Source organism: Chlamydomonas reinhardtii, chromosome 9, assembly GCF_000002595.2.
Source record: "Chlamydomonas reinhardtii strain CC-503 cw92 mt+ chromosome 9, whole genome shotgun sequence".
NCBI classification, from domain to species: domain Eukaryota; kingdom Viridiplantae; phylum Chlorophyta; class Chlorophyceae; order Chlamydomonadales; family Chlamydomonadaceae; genus Chlamydomonas; species Chlamydomonas reinhardtii.
Genome location: NC_057012.1, coordinates 4,202,097 through 4,220,056, shown reverse-complemented (window position 1 = coordinate 4,220,056; position 17,960 = coordinate 4,202,097). Strand labels below are relative to the sequence as shown.

Genomic DNA, 17,960 nt, shown 5'->3' with positions numbered 1-17,960 from the left:
TCAGGGGGGGGAGAAAACGCCAGACCTTAGTGTGCGATGAGACAGTGCTAAGGCAGGTTGGTGAAGTCCCGTAGGGTGTGTGATGGGACAGGGTTCAAGGCAGGTTGGCGAGGTCCCGTAGGGTGCAGCTTAAGCCCAGACCCCAGCCGATGGCAAACAATGTGCAACGGCAGAGCATGAGTGCGCGGCTGGTCGAACGTCGGAGTTACTGTATGGTACCGACAGGTGTACCCGGTACCGACAAGTGTTGTGTCCAGTACTGTGTCAATAGTGTGTGTGCCCTTCGCTTCAGTGCGACACCAAGTTGGAACGGTTCAGCTACAAGACAATTACACGACATGAACCTCTGAAGCTACCCACGTGAGGGAGGGTAGCCATCTACCGATGGCTTTCATTACCTTCAACACCAGGTGATTTGATATGTGTTGCTCACATTTCCACTCGCTCTCATGCCTCTCACTTCCAGTCGACTAGTATCCAGGCAGACACACTTGGCGCAATGAACCGTGCGGTATTTCTGGTGATGAGTGTTGGGGGTCATGCCGGGGCCGAAGCCCGCACAGCACTTCAACACACCATCCCACCACCAGCCGTACAAGCGCCTCCCCTCCTCTCAACGCGCTTCATATCTCTCGCATCCTCGCCTCTTGACACATATCGCATAGCTATCGGATAACAAACACGCATCCCAGCCATGCCACTCGCGTCTGCAGAGTCTGTGCTTGATCCGTCCACGCGCTGATCCGCACAGAACCCGTGCATCCAGTACACACGCCATAACCTCCACCTCGAGACCATCCTCGAAGTTGGGGGCCTGCCATTTGCACCCATGCGTCTGCCTTTCTACTTGCCCCAGGAAGTATAAAACAGTATCTCATCTCAAAGAAACATGGTCCATTCCCAAAGCACTACCGCATCTACTGAGTTGCTTGTGGTGGTCTTGCGAGCGCAACTACGAGGGCAAGGGCGCGTGAAGGGACCGAGAGACCGGACCTCGGGATCCGATCCCGTCCACATTCACATTCTGCATCAGGCACTCTATCAAATGAACCACCACGCACTTCTCAAGCATACGCCGCAAGCCTGGGCTGACACACTCTCCCGGCTGCCCGTTCCTGCAGCAAACAAATAAATTGCTAGCAGTTGGAGAGCCATAAATTCCTCAAACCTGCAACACTTTCTCTCATCACCGGCTGTCGGAAACGATGGCCAACCAGACATGCAGCAGCTCGTGCAAGCTACCCGAGCTGCATCATGGCTCAGCCACTAGACTGCCCCTGTACTCTCGCTCATCTCACCAGACCTCAAAACGGCCAACAAACGGCCGACCACAGCACTGCGCGTGCAGACTGTGCGCTTTTGGTGGTACATTCCACCCACTCATACCATCTTCGATTGTCTCACTGAAATAATCCTGCGAATCAGCAGGCATCGCTCCTGTGCCATGGTACAGACCACGCGGGTCTCTCCTCTCTTCAGTCAGCAAACCTCTCTGCTTTGAGTCACTCGTAAATACAAATCACTCACACTCACGACGCTCCCACTCGGTGCATACGGTACACACATGCCTCGAATACATTGCATTCGCACACGCAAACACACTCACAGCGTCAACCTAGACAGCGCGCGGGCAAGTGTCAAGATCAATGCTCGCCACCACCCATCAGCGCGTATGTACCTGTCATTGGCGAACACTCCACGCAAACAATTACACACCAATAAAACAGGGAGCCATACGACTGTGCTGGGCCAGCATGATGCCAGTCCAGGCAGAGTCGATGCAAGAGGATGCGGCCATGCGGGTTGAAGCGCAGCCCAGCAGCACTGTGTCAGCGTTAGTGGCATGCGCACTACTACCCATAACATAGCCTTGCAACCGCTTCACGCCTCCGGCACGGGCCACTGGGCGCCACGCCGTCACCGCGTCCCCGATGAAAGAAGACTCAACATAAATCTGCACAACGCCACTGGTCATCATTAGGGGTTCAAATACGTAGGAGAACACCCAAACTCCCTACTCAATGTTAGGCACTCGGCTCGTCCCTGAATCGCGGGCGGCCGATGCAAACACATGCCACGTAACCCTATCAGCTGCAGCCGCCGGTTGTCAGAGTCAGTCATTGTGAGGGCGATGCCGCTGCCGCACAGTCCACCAACACAAGAGGTAACGGCAGTTGCACCGCCACGGCGGCCGCAGCAGAATCGGCTGTAGCATACAGCGGCGCTGGCATTTAGATGAGGGGCTTGCCCATGGCGATCTCGATGGCGAGCATGGCAGCAAAGCCAATCCTGTGGGTAGTGGCGTGGGCGGCAGCGTGTGAGGCAGGCGTCAGAAACAATAGTGCGCCTTGCCAGCATCCGACATCCAGCAAAACAGCTGACACCCGCAGGCAATTCTCGGACAGCCAGCACACACAATACCAATGCTCATGGACAAGCCGAAACGCAGGCAGGTACGCAACGCAGGCAGCCAACAGCCAAAGTACTCACATGGCGGCGCGGCCGTTGAGCAGCTCAGCCTGGGGCGTGAAGGGGCCCAGCTTCTCGTCGCGCCGGGGGCGGAAGGCGGTGACCAGCGAGCCGCTGATGAACAGGATAAAGGCAATGGCGATGCCGGTGGGCTCCTCACTCCACTGCTTGAGCACGCCCTCGCCCGACACCAGCTCGGCTGCGACAGCCGAAACGAAGCCCAGCATGGCCAGGCGGCCGTTCACGATCTCGGGCGCGGTGCCGCTGAAGGACATCACGTCTGCGAGGAGGAGCACAGGAGTACAGGAATGTGAAGTCAGTTGTAGCGGTTGGAGCACGGCGAGGGAAAGCGCTAACCAAACGCTAACCGCACGCTAGCACACCCTGAGTAAATGGGAAACAGGGACATAAGCAATCGTTGTCACCTCCTCGCCCACATCGCGGTCGGCGGCCTCATGGTGGACTCACCGTTGAAGGACAGGAAGGAGGTCGAGGTGCTGGTGGTGGCGGCGGTGGCAGCAGCGGGACGCACGAACGCGCCAGACGCCACTTCCTTCTCCCACTGTGTTAACCAGAAAACGGGGAAAGGCTTGTTAGCACTGATGAGTTGTAGGCACAGCGCCCGATCAAAGCACAACAGCGCACAGGCGCTCAAGAAGTCGCGAAGGCGCCAAGGCCATTCGTCCCTGAGGGCTTGCCACCAGCACTAACTCGCAACATCAAGTCTCACCTCCTCAGGAGTGTAGGACTTGCCAGCAAAGAACACGGTACCGGTGGTCGTGGGCTCGACGGTGCCATCGTTCTCGTTCTTGGGCGCCGCGCGAACCACCTGGCGCGAGCAGCGCTTGGCAACGCTCGAGCGCTTCACAGCCGCGGAGTGAGCGCCAGAGCGCAGAGTCATCGAGAGGGCCATTTTGCTTGAGTTGAAGGAAGGTTTGAGGGCTTAGCGCTGGGAAAGTTGTTGGGGATTGTTGTTGAGGGCAAGCTTGGCTTGACTCGAGAGTGTTTAAGCAATGGGGAAGGGCTGCAAACTGATTAAATAGTCTATGGGAGCAGATATTATGAAATATACTGGTACCAGAGGGCCTTCGGCGCTTTGCACCACAAATCGAAGTACGACTGGCCTCAATCGTGTGGCCAGCCTCACCGCCCGAATTTCCAGAAGTTCCAGGCCCCATTGTGTATTGCGTCGTCGTGGATGCCTTGCCAACCATGCCAAATCTGCTAGGAAGTTTGAGCCCGCCCGCACTCGTGTCCGGGTTGTCGTCGTCTGAAGCCATCCTAGTTGTCTTCGGTGCCAGGGTGACAAGCGCCAGAGGAACCTTAAGTCGATGGGTTCCTCCCATTCTTAACAACAGTGAACGTGTTGCCTGTGATTGTCTGTACTTTGTCTACCATGGGTCGCTGGGGCTAGCTACACACGTCACCCGCCAGTCAACGGGTGGGAGTTCACCAGGTCGAACTTGGGGCCTGGCCAAGGGCCAGGCGGCCTCGCAAACGCCCCGCCACTCCTTACCGATTCAAAAGGCGGGTCGGGGAGGTAGCTTTCAAGGCCCTTTGCTCCGAGGCCTTGCACCAAATCAACTATCAAATCGTCATCACCTGCATGCATGCGCATCTCGAAGGGCACAGCTGTCGATCCATTTGTCCAACGTAGCGTTGGCTCACCGCCACCCTCCGGCTTGCGGCTCACACCGCTGCGGTGCTGCAAGTTTCCCGGCGTAAGCAGTAGTTACTCCGAGTTACCATGACGGGCTTCAGTCAGGATACACTCTAGCAACGATTGTTTGCCATCTGCTGGGGTCTGGGAATCAGCTGCACCCTACAGGACTTCACCAACCTGCCTTAACCCTGTCCCATCGCACACTCTAGCAACGATACCAGGGCCAATCTAAGCAGTCATTTCTCCGCACGGTCGGCCGCACCTGCCAGACACTAGGGTTGCGCCACGGCGCCGGCGCCCGGCACTGAGCACGCCGTGTAAGCTGCATGGTCCTTTAATGACCGCGCTACCTCACGGCCGTACTGCCTCGGCTGCGTGCAGCCTAGCAACAGCTGACTATGCTGAAGCTGGGATGGCCGCGATGGATATTCAGCTGGAGTCCTGGCTGCGCGGTGGTACATGGTTGCTTCTGGTTGCTTCGGCCTCATGATGAGCCACCCCTGGGACAAGTTGCATGCCTGGATTTGACGTGCCAGCCATTCAAAAGCACTTCGCTATTCAGCCTCTATGGCGCTATCCATATGTAGGGTAGGGTGTACCTGGGCGTACGTTCCAGGTCTGGTGCATCGATACCGAGTCCTGTAATACAGTACAATCCTGGAGCCCTGCCCGAACCACAGGCCACGTCGAACCAGTGTGCCAAATTGGGTTCAATAACCCGCCGATGGTTGCCGCTGTTTGCGGTGAGGATCAGCAGCAGGCAGGCTATACGGTAACAGCAGCTGGAAGGGGCTTAAGGGAGTTATTGGCGGGTAGTGCACGTGCACCATCAGCGTGCGGAAGACGCGGGGACTCGGAGGGAGGCGGGTTCGTGTTGTTGACGTGGCTGAGGTGCCTAAGGTGCCTAAGGTGACTGTCCCAACTCCCAAGCCATGAGCACGTGTGGCAGCAATGACAGCGCCACAGCGGGGCCAGGCCAGTGCATCCCCGCGGCATACCGCCGTATGGCATACAGGGCGCTATGCACTCCCTTGCATCGCGCCTTTCTTGCCCATGCAGCACTGTGCTGCACTGTTGCTGAGTGCTTACTTGGGTGCCTTCCCGCTCTCGCCGCCCAAGGACGGAGGCGGCACGCACCAGGGGACCATGCACATGTACTGATACGTGCTGGCGCAGGCTGCAGTCGTGGACGCGTTGGCTCTGGACCGGAGAGGCGGGGGGAGAGCGGAGAACCGGAGGCACGGGATGCACGCGAGCGTCAACGGGCCAATGCGCTAAGGTTTGTCAAGCATCGACAATGTGGTAGCTGGTGCCGACACCATCGCCGCAGACACGCATACTGACGCCTCGTTGCTAGGCCACAAAAGCTCCTGCGGCCCTCCAACGCGTTTGCGCAGTATGCGCAGCGCGAGGCACAAAGTCCCGCCAGAGGCAAAGGGTTGCGGAGGCTGCGTGCGCACCTCTGCCCCAACCAGCTTGCGGTCAGCTGAGCCTTGACCTTAAGACGTGTGCTGTGTCGTATATCATTTATGTCCCCATTGTTCCGGACCGCGTCTCAAAGACAGCCACAGAACAGGCCCTTCCAGCCTGCTTTTGGCGCTTTGACTGGCTGTAGGACCCCAGGCGCAGATTTCGCATCGAGAGCATAGCAGCAATTGAGCCCTACCGTACTGCATGTTCAAGCCAAGCCAAGAAGGCGACCTGGGATGTTGCCCGCAACCACCCTTATGTGACTCACGTGCAGGGCGAAAGCGAAATAAGAAAGAGCCCGTGTGTAGCGGTGCATACACGTTAAGATAGCCCGCAAACCTCAAAGCGCGCCGTGGCCTCTGCACGAGTGACCCTCACTCGTTCTTGCAGGACCTCTTGAGCAGCAACAGGGAAACCGGTGCGCAGCCGCGCCCTCGCCCATTGTCGTTCTGCAGCATTCGAGTACAACTGGCTATTGAGGGTTCGGGCGTGGGCAGCACGCGTGCCGCTGGTCGTCTTGCAGTTAAATCGTCGGCGCATGGGGCCCGCAGGGCCACGGGGGCACCAAACTTTCGATCTGTTAACCACCATTCGCTCTTGTTTATGCACATATAGCCATACTTACTTACCCCAACGTCACCACAGCGCAATTGCTGCATACTTGCTCATTCGTGAAGGGCCGCAGGGTTATCCCCGACTTTGCCGAACCTAAGTTCAACCCGCGCAACACCTCACTCACAAAACCAGCAAATATGAGAGCTCTGTGCTGCATTGTTGAGGCCACCTCGCTAGCCAAAAGCACGAAAGCGCTGGCTGCGGCGTCTTTTCACGCGGTCGACGACGCCGGAGAGCTTGTGGCATTCTGCGAGCAGGTGTGTATCACTACGTGTGCCATACCTGGACAATTGACGTGGATGACTTGAGGTTCCGCGGGCTTGCTGCGACTCTGCGCGACCCCATCGCGACTGTGGTGGCAGAGTCGTCGGGGGCAGGCGTACTAGGACCCTGCTATCCCAGATCTATATGATAGCAATGTTGCGCCGGCACGCGGGTTGTGAACCTCGGTCGAGGGTCGCCCTGCAGGACCAACTTTCCTCGGACAACCCCTTCCCAAGCTTCCCTGCATTTTGTATTGGTTTAAACATAGCCTCATCAATTGTGTTCTGCCTTGTATTTTGTCCCAGGTGTTGCCTCAAGTCTTTTCGCTTGTTGAGCAGGCGCCGAGCGCAGAGGAGGACGCGGTTGCAGACTGCTTGCAGGTGAGACTGCATAAGGGCTCGTGTCGCGACCGCGCCAAGTCACCACGCGTGTTTGGGTGCACACGCTGCATGCGCGTTTACGCGGCCTCCTCCCGGCGCGTTTACGCGCCCCGGGACTGGCACAAGCCTTCTGATGCATTCGCCTAAACATTTGCCAAGGGTTGGAGGTCTTTGGCCTGGTCCGCCGTAACCGTCTGCCTGGCCGCTCGACGCACGTTGCACTTTGCAACCGGCAGCCCAAACACTCGACCTGCAACTCACCTGCTCTCGGCCCTTGTGACTTGCCCTTTCCCCCCTCCGCTTCCTCCACGCGGCTACAGGGCGTGTCGGGCTCGCTGCAGCAGCTTCAGGCCTCCCTCATCGCGCTGGCCGAATACCAGGGCGAGGGCATTCTGGGTGTGCTTATGGAGCACCCCGCCGCATGGCTGGACTTGTACCGCGGCTTCCGCGTCCTCACGGCGCAGCTCGGCTGCCTGAGCAACCTGATTCGATCCTGCAGCAGCCATCGCCGCCAGGCGGACGCCGTCGAAAGTGCCCAGAGTGCGCTGGAGGAGTCCCTCAGGTCGCTCTTGGCCATCTGTGCGCGTGCCAAGGACGCCGCCCTCCTGCTCGGCTCCGACCTCCCGGACTTTGCCCGTGCCGCCGCCGAGGCTGGCTGGAACTCGAATTGCCTGGCTACCGCGCTCAGCGCTCAGTCCTCACCCGCCGCGTGCTCCATCCCGTCTTCGTCTTGCATCACGAGTGCCAGCAGCACTGCCTACGGCGCGCTCTGCGCCTCCTCACCCGAGTCCGCCGCGGCAGCGGCCGCCGCGGCGCTGTCAACAGCAGCGGCTGCTGCGGAGGAGGCCGACGCCTCAGCGTCAGGCGCTGCCGCGCAGGGTGGGCTGGCTCGGGGGCTGCGCAAGCTGATAGGCCGCAGCTCTCGCAACTCAGCCGGAATCACCCCTAGCTGCTCGCCACGCTGCGTGGCGTCGCCGTGTGGCTCCGCCACTGCCAACGGCGGCACCGGCGGCGCTGGCCTGGGCCCCGCCGCCTGCACCCTGGTGTCCCGGATCCAGGATTCCATCTTGTACGACAGCGAGATGGATCAGCTGGAACAGGATCGTGCCTACCTGCTTCATAGGATCCAGGGCATGCGCGACTTCCTCGCCAGCCTGTCGGCATCGGCATCATCACCCCCTTCGTCTTCACCCGCATCGCCGTCGGCAGCGGCGTCTTGCCGCGCCGCGGAGCAGGCGGCGGCGGCGGCGTCGCTGTTGCAGAGCGAGGTGCTGCTGGCGGCGGTGGACGCGCGTGTGGCGGTCATGCGCGAGCTGGAGGAGTTGCAGACCTCCACTGCCTCCTCCTATTTCCGATCGGCCGCCGCCAAGGCTGTGGCAACGGCCGCCTGCAGCGGCGGCACCATCCCCAACGCCACGACGGCGCGATGTGACACCCCCAAGCTGTCGCCTGCTGGCTCGCTCGGGCTGTCAGAGGCGGAGGACCTTGGGCAGGTGCTGCGCAAGCGGCGTAGCCTGCGCTGGCTGCCGACGTGCTTTGTGGGCGCTTGAAGGGCGTGCTGCTCTGTTATACATGGATACTTTTCGGGACTCGGAAGTTTGAGGCACCTCTTGTGTGATCGAGGGGTACCGGCCAGCGCGGTTGGCGGTGTTCTGTGTTGTAGCATGTATTAATATAATCGCCACATGGATAATGCGGCATAGCGTGCCCAGTACATAACTTGACATGGGTGAGCTTGATGGGACAGGTGATCGGACTGGCGCAAGCTTCAGATGGACACTGACGGCAGCGGTGCCGAGTAGTTTTTGTTGTTGCATTTGTAAATTTGCTGATGCGACTCGGTACTGGGCCATTTTTGGTTGCCTGTGTGTGGGTGGTTACGAATGGACAGGCTGAGCCGCTGAGGTGTTGGGCGCGCACGTGGGGTGCCCATCAAAACCCTGGTTAGCAAGTGGTTTCGCCACGGCCTGCAGCCAACACCACTGTGCGGACCGCAGCACGTTGAGTAGCATTGGTTGGCGCCTTCTCGGCGCGTGGAGAGGGACTGAGCGCATTGTTTTTTACGGTTTTACGTGTCCGCGACAGCCTTGGCGTGGTCGGGCGTGTGCTTAGTAGACGCCCGCGTCAAGGTGGCTGGGTTGATAACGACCCGGGATCAGCCCTTTTCCTGCCATAAGGCAGCCACCTCCTTGTTACGGTTTGTGTGAGAGTAGCGGGGGTGCAACGCAGCAGGAGCAAGCAGATTTGACATTGCGTATGTTGGCATGTACGGTCAGTCGCACGGTGTACTAAAATAGCATGCGGTATCAATTCTTGATGAACAAGTGGTGTCGGGTTGCAAGGATTGGGGAACGGAACCCCATGTACATAATCGAATGACCGGGTGCGGCACGGCCTGAAGGCCTGCCCTGAACTGATTATCGTGCACATCACGACTTGTCCTCAGTGCCGCTGCTAGAGGTTGGCAGGCCATGTAGACAGGTGTAACTCGTCTGCAATCCTGTTATACTCTCCGCTTGCCTCAGTAATGCCTCCCCTGGTGTACCTGCAGTCAGATCCCAGGACCGCGCAGCAGCGGCATGTTACATCATTCATTCATTTGTCTGTGGGTTACTGCGCCTGGCAATCACCTCCTTGCGCAGTGGGAGGGGCGATAGTGGGTTGTGCTTGTGTGCTGGAGGGTGCCCATCAGAACTTCCATCCTGGCCAGCGCAGGTTACTGTGCACTTGAGCATGGAGGGTGCCGACAGAGGCTGGTCAGCCTGCTCTAGGACCGCAAAGTGCAGACGGCTCTCACAGACGCGGATGCGATCGAACAGGGCGAGGGGCAGGGTGGCACAGCTCCGAGAGGCCGTGGCCACGAGGCGGGTCGAACGCCGGAGAGAACTGTACCGACAAGTCGCTTGCTTGCTGGCCGGCTGGCAGTTTGCCGACGCGCAGCCACACCCTCTGGGCGCCCGGACGCCCCGCGCAGGCGGTCGCAGGCGTGGGTGCGTATGTGCGATGGGACAGGGTTAAGGGGCCGGTTGGCGTAGTCCCGTAGCTGATATAGCTGAGTCCCGGGAAGCAGTCAAGCAGGTTACCTCCCCTGCAGGTTACGCCCAACGCAGGCGCCTATGGAACATGGAAATACGTCGCCCCCGTGCAAACGATCACCCGCCCCATTACCAGTACCACGTTACCATAATCGAAGACTGACCATGGATAGAGCGCCCGCGGCTGGGCCGAGCTGAGCTGTTTGCTGGTGGCGCGCTGAATTCTGTTGCACGCTCCTCGTTCGCCGGGTCGCCCGGCCAGGCCACACGCCACAGACAGCACACAATGCGGTGCGGGAGCAGGCTTACAGTTCTGCAGTCCACTTGGATGGGGCGCAGGCGGCTGGCGGTTGAACTGCCAGTTGAAGCGAAGGACCTTGTCATGTGACCCTGGGTTGAAGTGTGAGTGAGCGGCATGCCATATGCGCGCCCACCCAGCCGCGATGGCTCGGCCTAGACACTGCTCAGACCAAGAAGCGCACGTGGTCTGCTCGGACCCACCAACTCGTCGGCTCCATGCCGCAGTGCTTGCCCCAAAGGCCCAAACAGGTGGTGCATCACCCAAGGCTGTGGGCGGAACACGGATAATCTACAACACACACAGGGGGGGGGGGGTAGTTTCGACTGGGAAAGGCCCCATGTTCTAAAACGAAAGAGCTTGACGAGAGGACTCCAAATCCACTTTCAGAGTTTCAATCAGGGTAGTAATTGCAAAGTTATGGGCCCTCAAAGTTCAGGGTCGGTCGTCGGGGTTGGGGGTCCCCAAGGTTTCGTCACGTGGATGTGGGTGGGACTGCCAGATTTCGTCTCTGCACCCTAAATGCCCCTCTAAACGCTCCGCCCATTAGCACAAGTACTAGCACACGTTAGCATGCGCATACCAAAGCATTTGCAGAACGTTTGGCCTCTGGAAAGCGGCCGCATGTCCGTCCACATCGGCATCGTAGTAGCGTAGAGCCCCACTCGAGCGTCTCTCACTGGTGTCATGGAGACTATGCGATCTGATGCTAACGTGTAACGGCCAAGGCTTCGTGTGGGTCATGGCGACAAGGCTGCCGCCGGCCATCGAGCGTGACATGAATCCCGGGATTCTTCACATGATCCCGGGAGAAAGTCGACCAATCTCACACAATCCCAAACATCATATGTACAGCGCAATTGTCAGCTTAAGTGCACGCCCCGGTAGTCTGACAGAAGGGTCGGTGGTCGGCCATGGACACATGGACATGTGGCATGGCTGCCAGTCAAGTTGTGCCTCCAGCTGAACCGGAGGTATACAATTGTAGAGCTCGCCGAGAGCAGTCGATTGACACCGACCTGGCTAAAAACCAAAGGGTTTTGAGGGGGTTTTGAGGGGTTGCACGGTGGTGGGGGTCGGTCGGTCGGTCCGGAGGGGGGGTCGGGAGGTTTTGGGACATGGGGTCTGGAGGTTTAGTTCGTACCCCCCCCTGACACACAAGTACAGAACCCTGCGGAACACGCCCTAGGGCATCTAGATGTGTCTTTTGCCGACTCTCCTGCTACAGCGCCTGTCTTACGCACGGTGAGCTACCGTACTTGGATTGCTGCCTTGACCTATTTACCGGCTGGGTGACATCCAGGAGCGGCGTGCACAGTATGGGGAGGCCACCTATGCTGCTGTGCTGAAAGCCTACCAGAGCTAGAGTAGGCCGGCGCCCCTGGGGTCCAGAGCAGGGTGATCGCACTCCACGTCACAGGCTCGTGAGCTGCGTCAGCAGATCCCTCTTGTGACCCATGCAATCTATACGCGCACGTGCAGACAGCATTCGTACACCAGTGCTTGATCTGAGCGCGGGGTCTGTTGGGCTGAATCTGCGTTGGGTGCGGGACACCGTGTACGGAGTTTTTGAGTTACATAGGCGCGACCACTGTCGTGTCCTCGGTGTGACCAGTTAGACATACGTATTTTTGGGGCTGAGCCCCCCCAGCGAAGCGTTCCAAGGGGGGGGGCGATGCGTCCATGGCTGGGACTGGCTGGGCAACGGAAAAGCGGCTCGTCTCGTACAACGTGGATGGACGGGCGCGGACCGGGTTCACCGTCCAGGAACACCGGCCCACGCACGGTGCAGCGGGGCCGGCCGGGTGGGGGAACCGTGCTGGCAGCTGAGTGGTAGGCAGGTGAAGCGCGCCAGGGGCGAGGGCGGCGGGGTTGGCGAGTCCCCGTGTGCCGACGATGTATCCGAAACCGCCGAAGGCCCCAGATAATGCTTCTTTCAAGCCAAGTGCATGTTCGGCTACAACTGGTTGCCTCCATTTGAGTCGGCCCGGCGCCAGCCCCTACACACGCGCTGTATCACAAACAAACTGAACTTGAATGTCACAGGCCATTATTTCAGGCCCTCAGTTCCACATGTACCAAAGATGTCAGAGAGTCAGAGTCCCCCTACCCTCCCTACCAATGTCCGCAGCTATACACGACCACCGCAGTTGCAGCCACTTCCATAGCAACGGCCACATCTCACCGTCCTCCATGCAAGTTAACCGTGCCCATTACCCGGTTAACCCACAGAAACACGAGCTCTACCGAGAAACATTTCGGCGCACAGACCTCAATGTGCAAGCAGCTCCGACCGCGTCCTGTGTCGCCCCCATGGCCGCGCCTCCACCAGCGGCGCCCCGGCCCACGCCACACCCGCCACTAGCCCTCCAGCTGCATCTCCAGTGCTCTCGCAGCCCCCCGCTTAGTACGCCGTAGTGGTTGCGGCCATGCTCTCCAGCTTCTCTAGTAGCTGCTGGCTGTAGCTGGGGCTGTAGTACTTGACAATCTCCTCGGGGTAGCAGCTGTTGATGATCTCCACCGCCTCCTTCAGCTTGCTGCCGGGCGCCTCCGCCATCTGCTGCACCGCCGCCAGGCCGCCGCTGTGCACGAACTGCGCGCGGCCCGCCGCGTCGTTGGCCAGCACCTTGCCCACCTGCTCCAGCACCATCTTCATCACGCTCTCCGGCAGTTGCCGGTGCACCAACGCGTCCAGCGCGGGCAGGTGCGTGAGCTTGGCGATGACGGACTTGAGCGCGCGGCGGCACTTGGTCTTGAGGTCGTCGCTGGAGGCGCCGTCGCTCTCCAGCGAAACCAGCGTTGCCAGGCAGCCTGTGTCTGCGACAGCCTTGGCGTGGTCGGGCGTGTGCCGGCCAATCTGCGGGATACGAAGCGTGCGCACAAGAGCGGGGCGAGTGAGATGGTGTCTAGGCACGGGTGCCGAGGGTAAAAGCTGCGCATGCGGTGTGCGGCTGCCGGCGGGCATAAACAAAAGCCCTTCATTCCCGGCGTCCACCAGAGCGTTGCTGTCTCACGAAGAGTGGCCGTCTGCGTCAAAGTCCCAGAACGCACCTGCCCCAGCGTCCAGGCGGTGGCGCTTTTGAGGTGGTCCTCCGGCTCCTCGTTGAGCGCCGACACTAGCGGCGGCAGGGCCTTCTCCGCAATGACCGACAGTGCCAGCGTCTCCGAGAACGCGGCGATGTAGCCCAGCGCCATGATGCCCGGCAGCCGGTTGTTGCCCGCAGAGTCGCCTGGTGGTGCGGTGTGGTGCGGGGCGAGCGGGTAGGAGCGGAGGGAAATTAGCGGCCGCATGCAGGAGTAAATGCGCGCCTGGCAGAGCAGCTATCTTCCCACCATGCTTGGGTACGTGACTAAGTGCCAGCAACATGTTCAGCGACCTGTCCGCTGCCCCTCCGTACAAACTGCCTGACCGCATGTTTAGGCCGCCTGTGTTGCACCCGTGTCGACACCCGGTGCCAAAGTGACGACCTAGACCGCGAGCCATGGAGCAAGCGCCCTCTCGGCCTCCCCCGCGAGCCCATTCCATAAGCCCACAGCTCCGTCTATACGCCCCCCGAGCAAACTCACTGATATAGTCGACCAGCGCGCCCACGCCGCCGTTGCCGACCACCAGCTGCGCCAGCTCGGGTGTGTGCTTGGCGACCTCGCGCACCACCGTGGCGCTGTGCTTCTTGACGAACTCGTCCGGGAACTTGAGGCAAGTGAGAATTTTGGGGAAGATCTCCGCGCCCACCACCACTTCTGCCAGGTCCACGCTGTGCTTGGCAATCTGGCTGAGCGCGCAGCACACCTGTCAAGGGGGGCACAATGAGAACGGATGAGGTTGGGGAGGTGGACCATGGCCGAGCAAGGATAAGCGCAGGGTCGCTAGATGCGTAGGTGCGGAGCATACGATGCCATTCCGTGTGCATGCAGGGGGGTCGGCTGACGACAACCTATTGCCACCATGCCTCGAAGTGCTGACAGCCCTTGCGAGTACCAGCACGTATTTGCAATAGCATCAGCGCATAGACGGCATAGTACTGCATCATCAGCGCCCACAGTTGCCGAGCCTTAGCCTGTGGCAACTGTTCCCTACGTACGGGATACCATGATGACAGACACGCACAACCCCACGGACCCAAGCACCCAAAGCGCAACGCAATGTGCCACGCACCTGGCGCTTGAGCTTAGCGTCCTGGTTGATGACCAGGGGCGCAAGGTATGCCACCGCGCCTGCGTCCACAACCGCCTGCGCCAGCTCTGGCGTGTGCTTGGAGATGTCGGACAGGGCCGAGGCGGCGATGCGCTTCAGGCTGAGCTCCGGCTCCTGCACACACAGCACCAGCAGCGGCACCGCCCCAGCGTCCACCACCTGCTGCGCCAGCTCCGCGTTGTGGCCCGCGATGTAGCCCAGCGTCCAGGCTGAGGCCTCCTTGACGCCGGGGTCAAACTCCTCGAGGCAGGTAACTAGCGAATCCAGCGCGCCGCTGTCAATAACCGACTGCGCCAGCTCTGGGGAGTGCCGAGCCACCGCACGAAGGCAGAAAGCCGCGGCCTGCTTGTAAAACCGGTTCTGCTCGCTCAGAGAGTACACCTGCAGACAAAAGGATTGTGTCCTCAAGCCAAACCATCTAAAACATTAAGACGGCTTGCGGTCGCGGTTTGCCAAAGGGAATGCATCCCTTTCCTCACCAGTTGCGGCAGGATTTCGTTCTGCACCACTGCTTCCGCAAGATCGTCGCTGTAGTTCGCCAATCGCCCTAGCGCCAGGGCCGCGGACTGCTGTATACTGTGGGCACGCGGTGTGCGGATGTGTCAGCGACGAAAGACTGGGTGCCCAACTGTTGGACACGTCGACATGAAGCTGAATCCTACTAACCTTGGTACATTGTCCAGCAGCAGCGGCCGCAGCAGTGCCATGGCTCCTGCTTGTTGCAGGGCCTCGATGTTCTGCAAGCATGCCGAAGCCCCGCGTCAGTCAGCTGGCCTAGCACAATATGCTATTGTTGCGCTTTAAATCACAAAGAGGCAACGCACTTGCGGGTTCTTTGCCATTTCTGCCACCGCGGTCACGAAGGCCACCCGCTCCTTCTGATACCGCTCAAACGTCTGGAGAACTGCTCGGGTCGCCATGTTGAAGGGCTTTTGCCCCCAACGGCGCTAAGAAGTAAGGTGGGCTTGCAGCGGCACGCCTAGAGCACTCTTAAGGGTCAAGTGTTGGAAATAACTCTCGCGTTAAAGCACGCTCGTAATTTGCTTGTATTTCAATAAGTTCTGATGTAAAATACTCAAGTGAACAGAGCAGCTGCAAATGCCTGGTGAAGGAACCAAGGCCCCGCCTTAGAATGACCATGGTCGACCATGCAAACAGTTCCGATTTGCCCTAATCTCCCCTGCTTGCTATACAAATGTCGCACGGCTATTACTGTTCTCCAGCGTGGACGTGTTACCGCACAAGGGCGCCAGAACCCCGGACCCCTCCCCTGCTCCCAGTCCCCGCCCAACCGCGACACAGTGTCGGCGTTCTCCGGTTAGAGCGGGAAAACCTAAAGTGTGGGAAGCGTTTGACCCAGGGATTACGCATGCTGTGTGGCTGTATGCACGGGATGCGGTCAGGGTGCAGTCATGTAGACCTTGCGAGCGACAATCCGGGCGTGGCGCAAGCCATGGTACCCTTTCCATTATGTTGAGATATCAATGTGCAAGCAGTTACTGTGTGAAGGGGTGAAACACTGTGGCATAAATCGAGGCGGGGACTTCTACTGGAGGCAGGGGATAGTCGCGTGGTACGTGCCTAATGGTACCTTGACTGGCATTCGGCTTCTACCCGGTGGCGCCCAAACCACTTCGAGTTGTTATTTTGAGTCAACTACCAAATATCTACAGCATCACACGCTGCACATAGGCTTTCGGACTCGTTGTTTTGAGAAACTAAGCACCTCCACTTGCGCTGCTCTTTCGTCCACACAAACTACTTTATCTTGACTTCGGGACTCACATAAATATCAACGCTTGTTGGATTAGAGGAGGAGCGATATCCCGGTCTTTAATTTGACAGTTCCCATAGTATTGGCAGCGGCTGCTGTGGAGCGTCAGGGCGTTATAGCTAGGAGCTATCATGGCGGAAGCCGCTGACTTCGCTCTCGAACCCCCGTTTGCTCAGAAGTGGGTGCTTTGCCCTGCGAAGCCCGCATGTGTCGCAGGGCGCGGTGCTCGCGTTCTCCATAACCATGTGAACTAACTGCGTGCATGTATTAATGCATAGGTTCAAGGCTTCTAGAGTCAAGGAGATCATCGGGAGCGTCCTGGTGGCGCGTCTCTCAGGGCAACAATACCATGCAGACAACACCTCGTCGTGGGCACGAGAGATTGCAGATGAGATCAAGAACAAGCTAAAAGGCAGGCGGCAGGAGGCGAGGGCACAATGCTTCGAGGCCTTGGGGAAGGGGGGGTGGCTGGGTATACGTGTGCCCGTGTCCTGGCACGAGGAAGTGGCGGGCGAAGGGACGACAATGGTTGTGCGCGCGGGTGCGCCTGTGCGCGTATGGGAAACACGCCAGGGGCGTGTGCTCTGCTCGTGTGCTGGAGATGCTAACAAGGGCCGCTCCAGTGTTGTATACGCTTCTGCCTGGGGCTGGCGCAAGGAAGTAGCGAGCTTACGGTGTGCTCAACACGCCGTCTGCGGTGCACTTCTCTCTCACGCCGTGAGCCCGCCCGCCCTGCTGCAGAGGAGAACTGGAGCCGCTACAAGTATGTGGTGCAGGTCTTCATCGCGGAGCAGCGTGGCGAGGGCGTCAGGTGGGTTGGCATAAGATGGTGGCTGGAGGACATTGGGTCCGCGTGCGTTCGCCGGGCGATGCTGTGCCTAACAGTCGCAGAGTCAATGAAGGGCGTGCGGGGGTTGTCCACAAGCGCACCTGCATTTTAGAGTCTGCGTCTCTGATAAACTTTGGGGCGTGGTGTCAGCGTTATGGCGTTGAGCGGTTGCCTCACGTTTGCAACTGTGTTACCTGAATTGGGGCCAACCCTGTGCCCGTGCTCCCAACAGGTTGGCCTGCCGGGGGTTCTGGGACCCCAACACAGACAACTACGCGCACGACACGTTCTCGAACGTGAGCACGGGCGCGGGGGCGACATAGCTCGCGTTTTTGTATCAGCGCTTGAGCGCGGTTGTGCGGTGAAACATCACCGTCGGGGTTACTGAATGAATGCCGTACTCTGGACCCTGATTTCTTGAACAGGAGAGCCTCTTCTGCGTGGCGACTGCCTTCGGCGTGTACCTGTACTGAGGGAGCGTGGAGCGAGGCACCTGGATTAAGCTGCCTGGCTTGGGCAGCTGCCTGCACAGCTGCTTGACTAGCTGGGCTGAAATGACATGGGCGGACGTGAACTGCAATGGGCGGCGCGGCGATGCTGGGATGTGGAATGGCCTCGGCGTGTGGTGCTGCGGGGCAGATGGGGACAACATGCACGTAGAGCAGACCACAGGATCGGGACATTAAGGCCGAGGGGACAGGGCAACTGTTGCAGAGCAGGCCAGCATAGATGTGATTGCCAATGGGTTGCCGCGCGCGGGAAATGCCATTGACGCACTTGCACGTTTGGAGGCGCTTGATGGCGGCGCTCAGGAGCGTGTTTGGCAGGGACACGGAGGATTATGGTGACGGCGCATCGGTCGCACGAAATGTACATAACGGTTTAGCTGCGATTGGGTACGCCGGTGAGGCCCCCCAGCGCACTCTGCCCTACTCCAATTGCTAATGACGTGTAACGTGTGGTTACCA

The 17,960-nt window shown here is 59.4% G+C and overlaps 4 protein-coding genes across 4 annotated transcripts; 2 read left to right on the top strand and 2 right to left on the bottom strand.

Annotated features, from left to right (window-relative positions):
- Positions 1-319: 319 nt before the first annotated feature.
- CHLRE_09g394325v5 (uncharacterized protein) lies at positions 320-3,856 on the bottom strand. Its single transcript, XM_001694629.2, has 4 exons — positions 3,200-3,856; positions 2,938-3,031; positions 2,491-2,749; positions 320-2,289 (listed from the first exon to the last, which is right to left on the bottom strand). Exons 1-4 carry the CDS (start codon positions 3,380-3,382, stop codon positions 2,232-2,234), a joined length of 594 nt encoding a protein of 197 aa, XP_001694681.1. The 5' UTR covers positions 3,383-3,856; the 3' UTR covers positions 320-2,231.
- A 1,830-nt stretch (positions 3,857-5,686) lies between these two features.
- Positions 5,687-9,762, top strand: CHLRE_09g394288v5 (uncharacterized protein). The gene is made up of 3 exons (XM_043065712.1): positions 5,687-6,474; positions 6,787-6,861; positions 7,182-9,762. Exons 1-3 carry the CDS (start codon positions 6,355-6,357, stop codon positions 8,409-8,411), a joined length of 1,425 nt encoding a protein of 474 aa, XP_042921225.1. The 5' UTR covers positions 5,687-6,354; the 3' UTR covers positions 8,412-9,762.
- A 1,994-nt stretch (positions 9,763-11,756) lies between these two features.
- On the bottom strand, positions 11,757-15,846 carry CHLRE_09g394251v5 (uncharacterized protein). The gene is made up of 7 exons (XM_001694628.2): positions 15,214-15,846; positions 15,056-15,126; positions 14,869-14,965; positions 14,351-14,770; positions 13,762-13,984; positions 13,246-13,424; positions 11,757-13,051 (listed from the first exon to the last, which is right to left on the bottom strand). Exons 1-7 carry the CDS (start codon positions 15,307-15,309, stop codon positions 12,599-12,601), a joined length of 1,539 nt encoding a protein of 512 aa, XP_001694680.2. The 5' UTR covers positions 15,310-15,846; the 3' UTR covers positions 11,757-12,598.
- A 199-nt stretch (positions 15,847-16,045) lies between these two features.
- On the top strand, positions 16,046-17,959 carry CHLRE_09g394213v5 (uncharacterized protein). The gene is made up of 5 exons (XM_001694709.2): positions 16,046-16,341; positions 16,442-16,575; positions 16,905-16,974; positions 17,225-17,288; positions 17,418-17,959. Exons 1-5 carry the CDS (start codon positions 16,295-16,297, stop codon positions 17,463-17,465), a joined length of 363 nt encoding a protein of 120 aa, XP_001694761.1. The 5' UTR covers positions 16,046-16,294; the 3' UTR covers positions 17,466-17,959.
- The last annotated feature ends 1 nt before the right edge of the window (position 17,960 follows it).

What these genes read in the sequence shown, in the direction of transcription:
- CHLRE_09g394213v5 (XM_001694709.2), top strand. Translation starts at nt 16,295, where the DNA reads ATGGCGGAAGCCGCTGACTTCGCTCTCGAACCCCCGTTTGCTCAGAA. An exon ending in GAACCCCCGTTTGCTCAGAA is followed by an intron (nt 16,342 to 16,441) that starts GTGGGTGCTTTG and finishes ATTAATGCATAG; the next exon opens with GTTCAAGGCTTCTAGAGTCA. An exon ending in GATCAAGAACAAGCTAAAAG is followed by an intron (nt 16,576 to 16,904) that starts GCAGGCGGCAGG and finishes GCCCTGCTGCAG; the next exon opens with AGGAGAACTGGAGCCGCTAC.
- CHLRE_09g394251v5 (XM_001694628.2), bottom strand. Translation starts at nt 15,309, where the DNA reads ATGGCGACCCGAGCAGTTCTCCAGACGTTTGAGCGGTATCAGAAGGAG. An exon ending in ACGCTAAGCTCAAGCGCCAG is followed by an intron (nt 13,985 to 14,350) that starts GTGCGTGGCACA and finishes CCCCCTTGACAG; the next exon opens with GTGTGCTGCGCGCTCAGCCA. An exon ending in CGCGCTGGTCGACTATATCA is followed by an intron (nt 13,425 to 13,761) that starts GTGAGTTTGCTC and finishes CCGCACCACCAG; the next exon opens with GCGACTCTGCGGGCAACAAC.
- CHLRE_09g394288v5 (XM_043065712.1), top strand. Translation starts at nt 6,355, where the DNA reads ATGAGAGCTCTGTGCTGCATTGTTGAGGCCACCTCGCTAGCCAAAAGC. An exon ending in TTGTGGCATTCTGCGAGCAG is followed by an intron (nt 6,475 to 6,786) that starts GTGTGTATCACT and finishes ATTTTGTCCCAG; the next exon opens with GTGTTGCCTCAAGTCTTTTC. An exon ending in CGGTTGCAGACTGCTTGCAG is followed by an intron (nt 6,862 to 7,181) that starts GTGAGACTGCAT and finishes ACGCGGCTACAG; the next exon opens with GGCGTGTCGGGCTCGCTGCA.
- CHLRE_09g394325v5 (XM_001694629.2), bottom strand. Translation starts at nt 3,382, where the DNA reads ATGGCCCTCTCGATGACTCTGCGCTCTGGCGCTCACTCCGCGGCTGTG. An exon ending in AGTCCTACACTCCTGAGGAG is followed by an intron (nt 3,032 to 3,199) that starts GTGAGACTTGAT and finishes TGGTTAACACAG; the next exon opens with TGGGAGAAGGAAGTGGCGTC. An exon ending in CTCCTTCCTGTCCTTCAACG is followed by an intron (nt 2,750 to 2,937) that starts GTGAGTCCACCA and finishes TCCTCCTCGCAG; the next exon opens with ACGTGATGTCCTTCAGCGGC.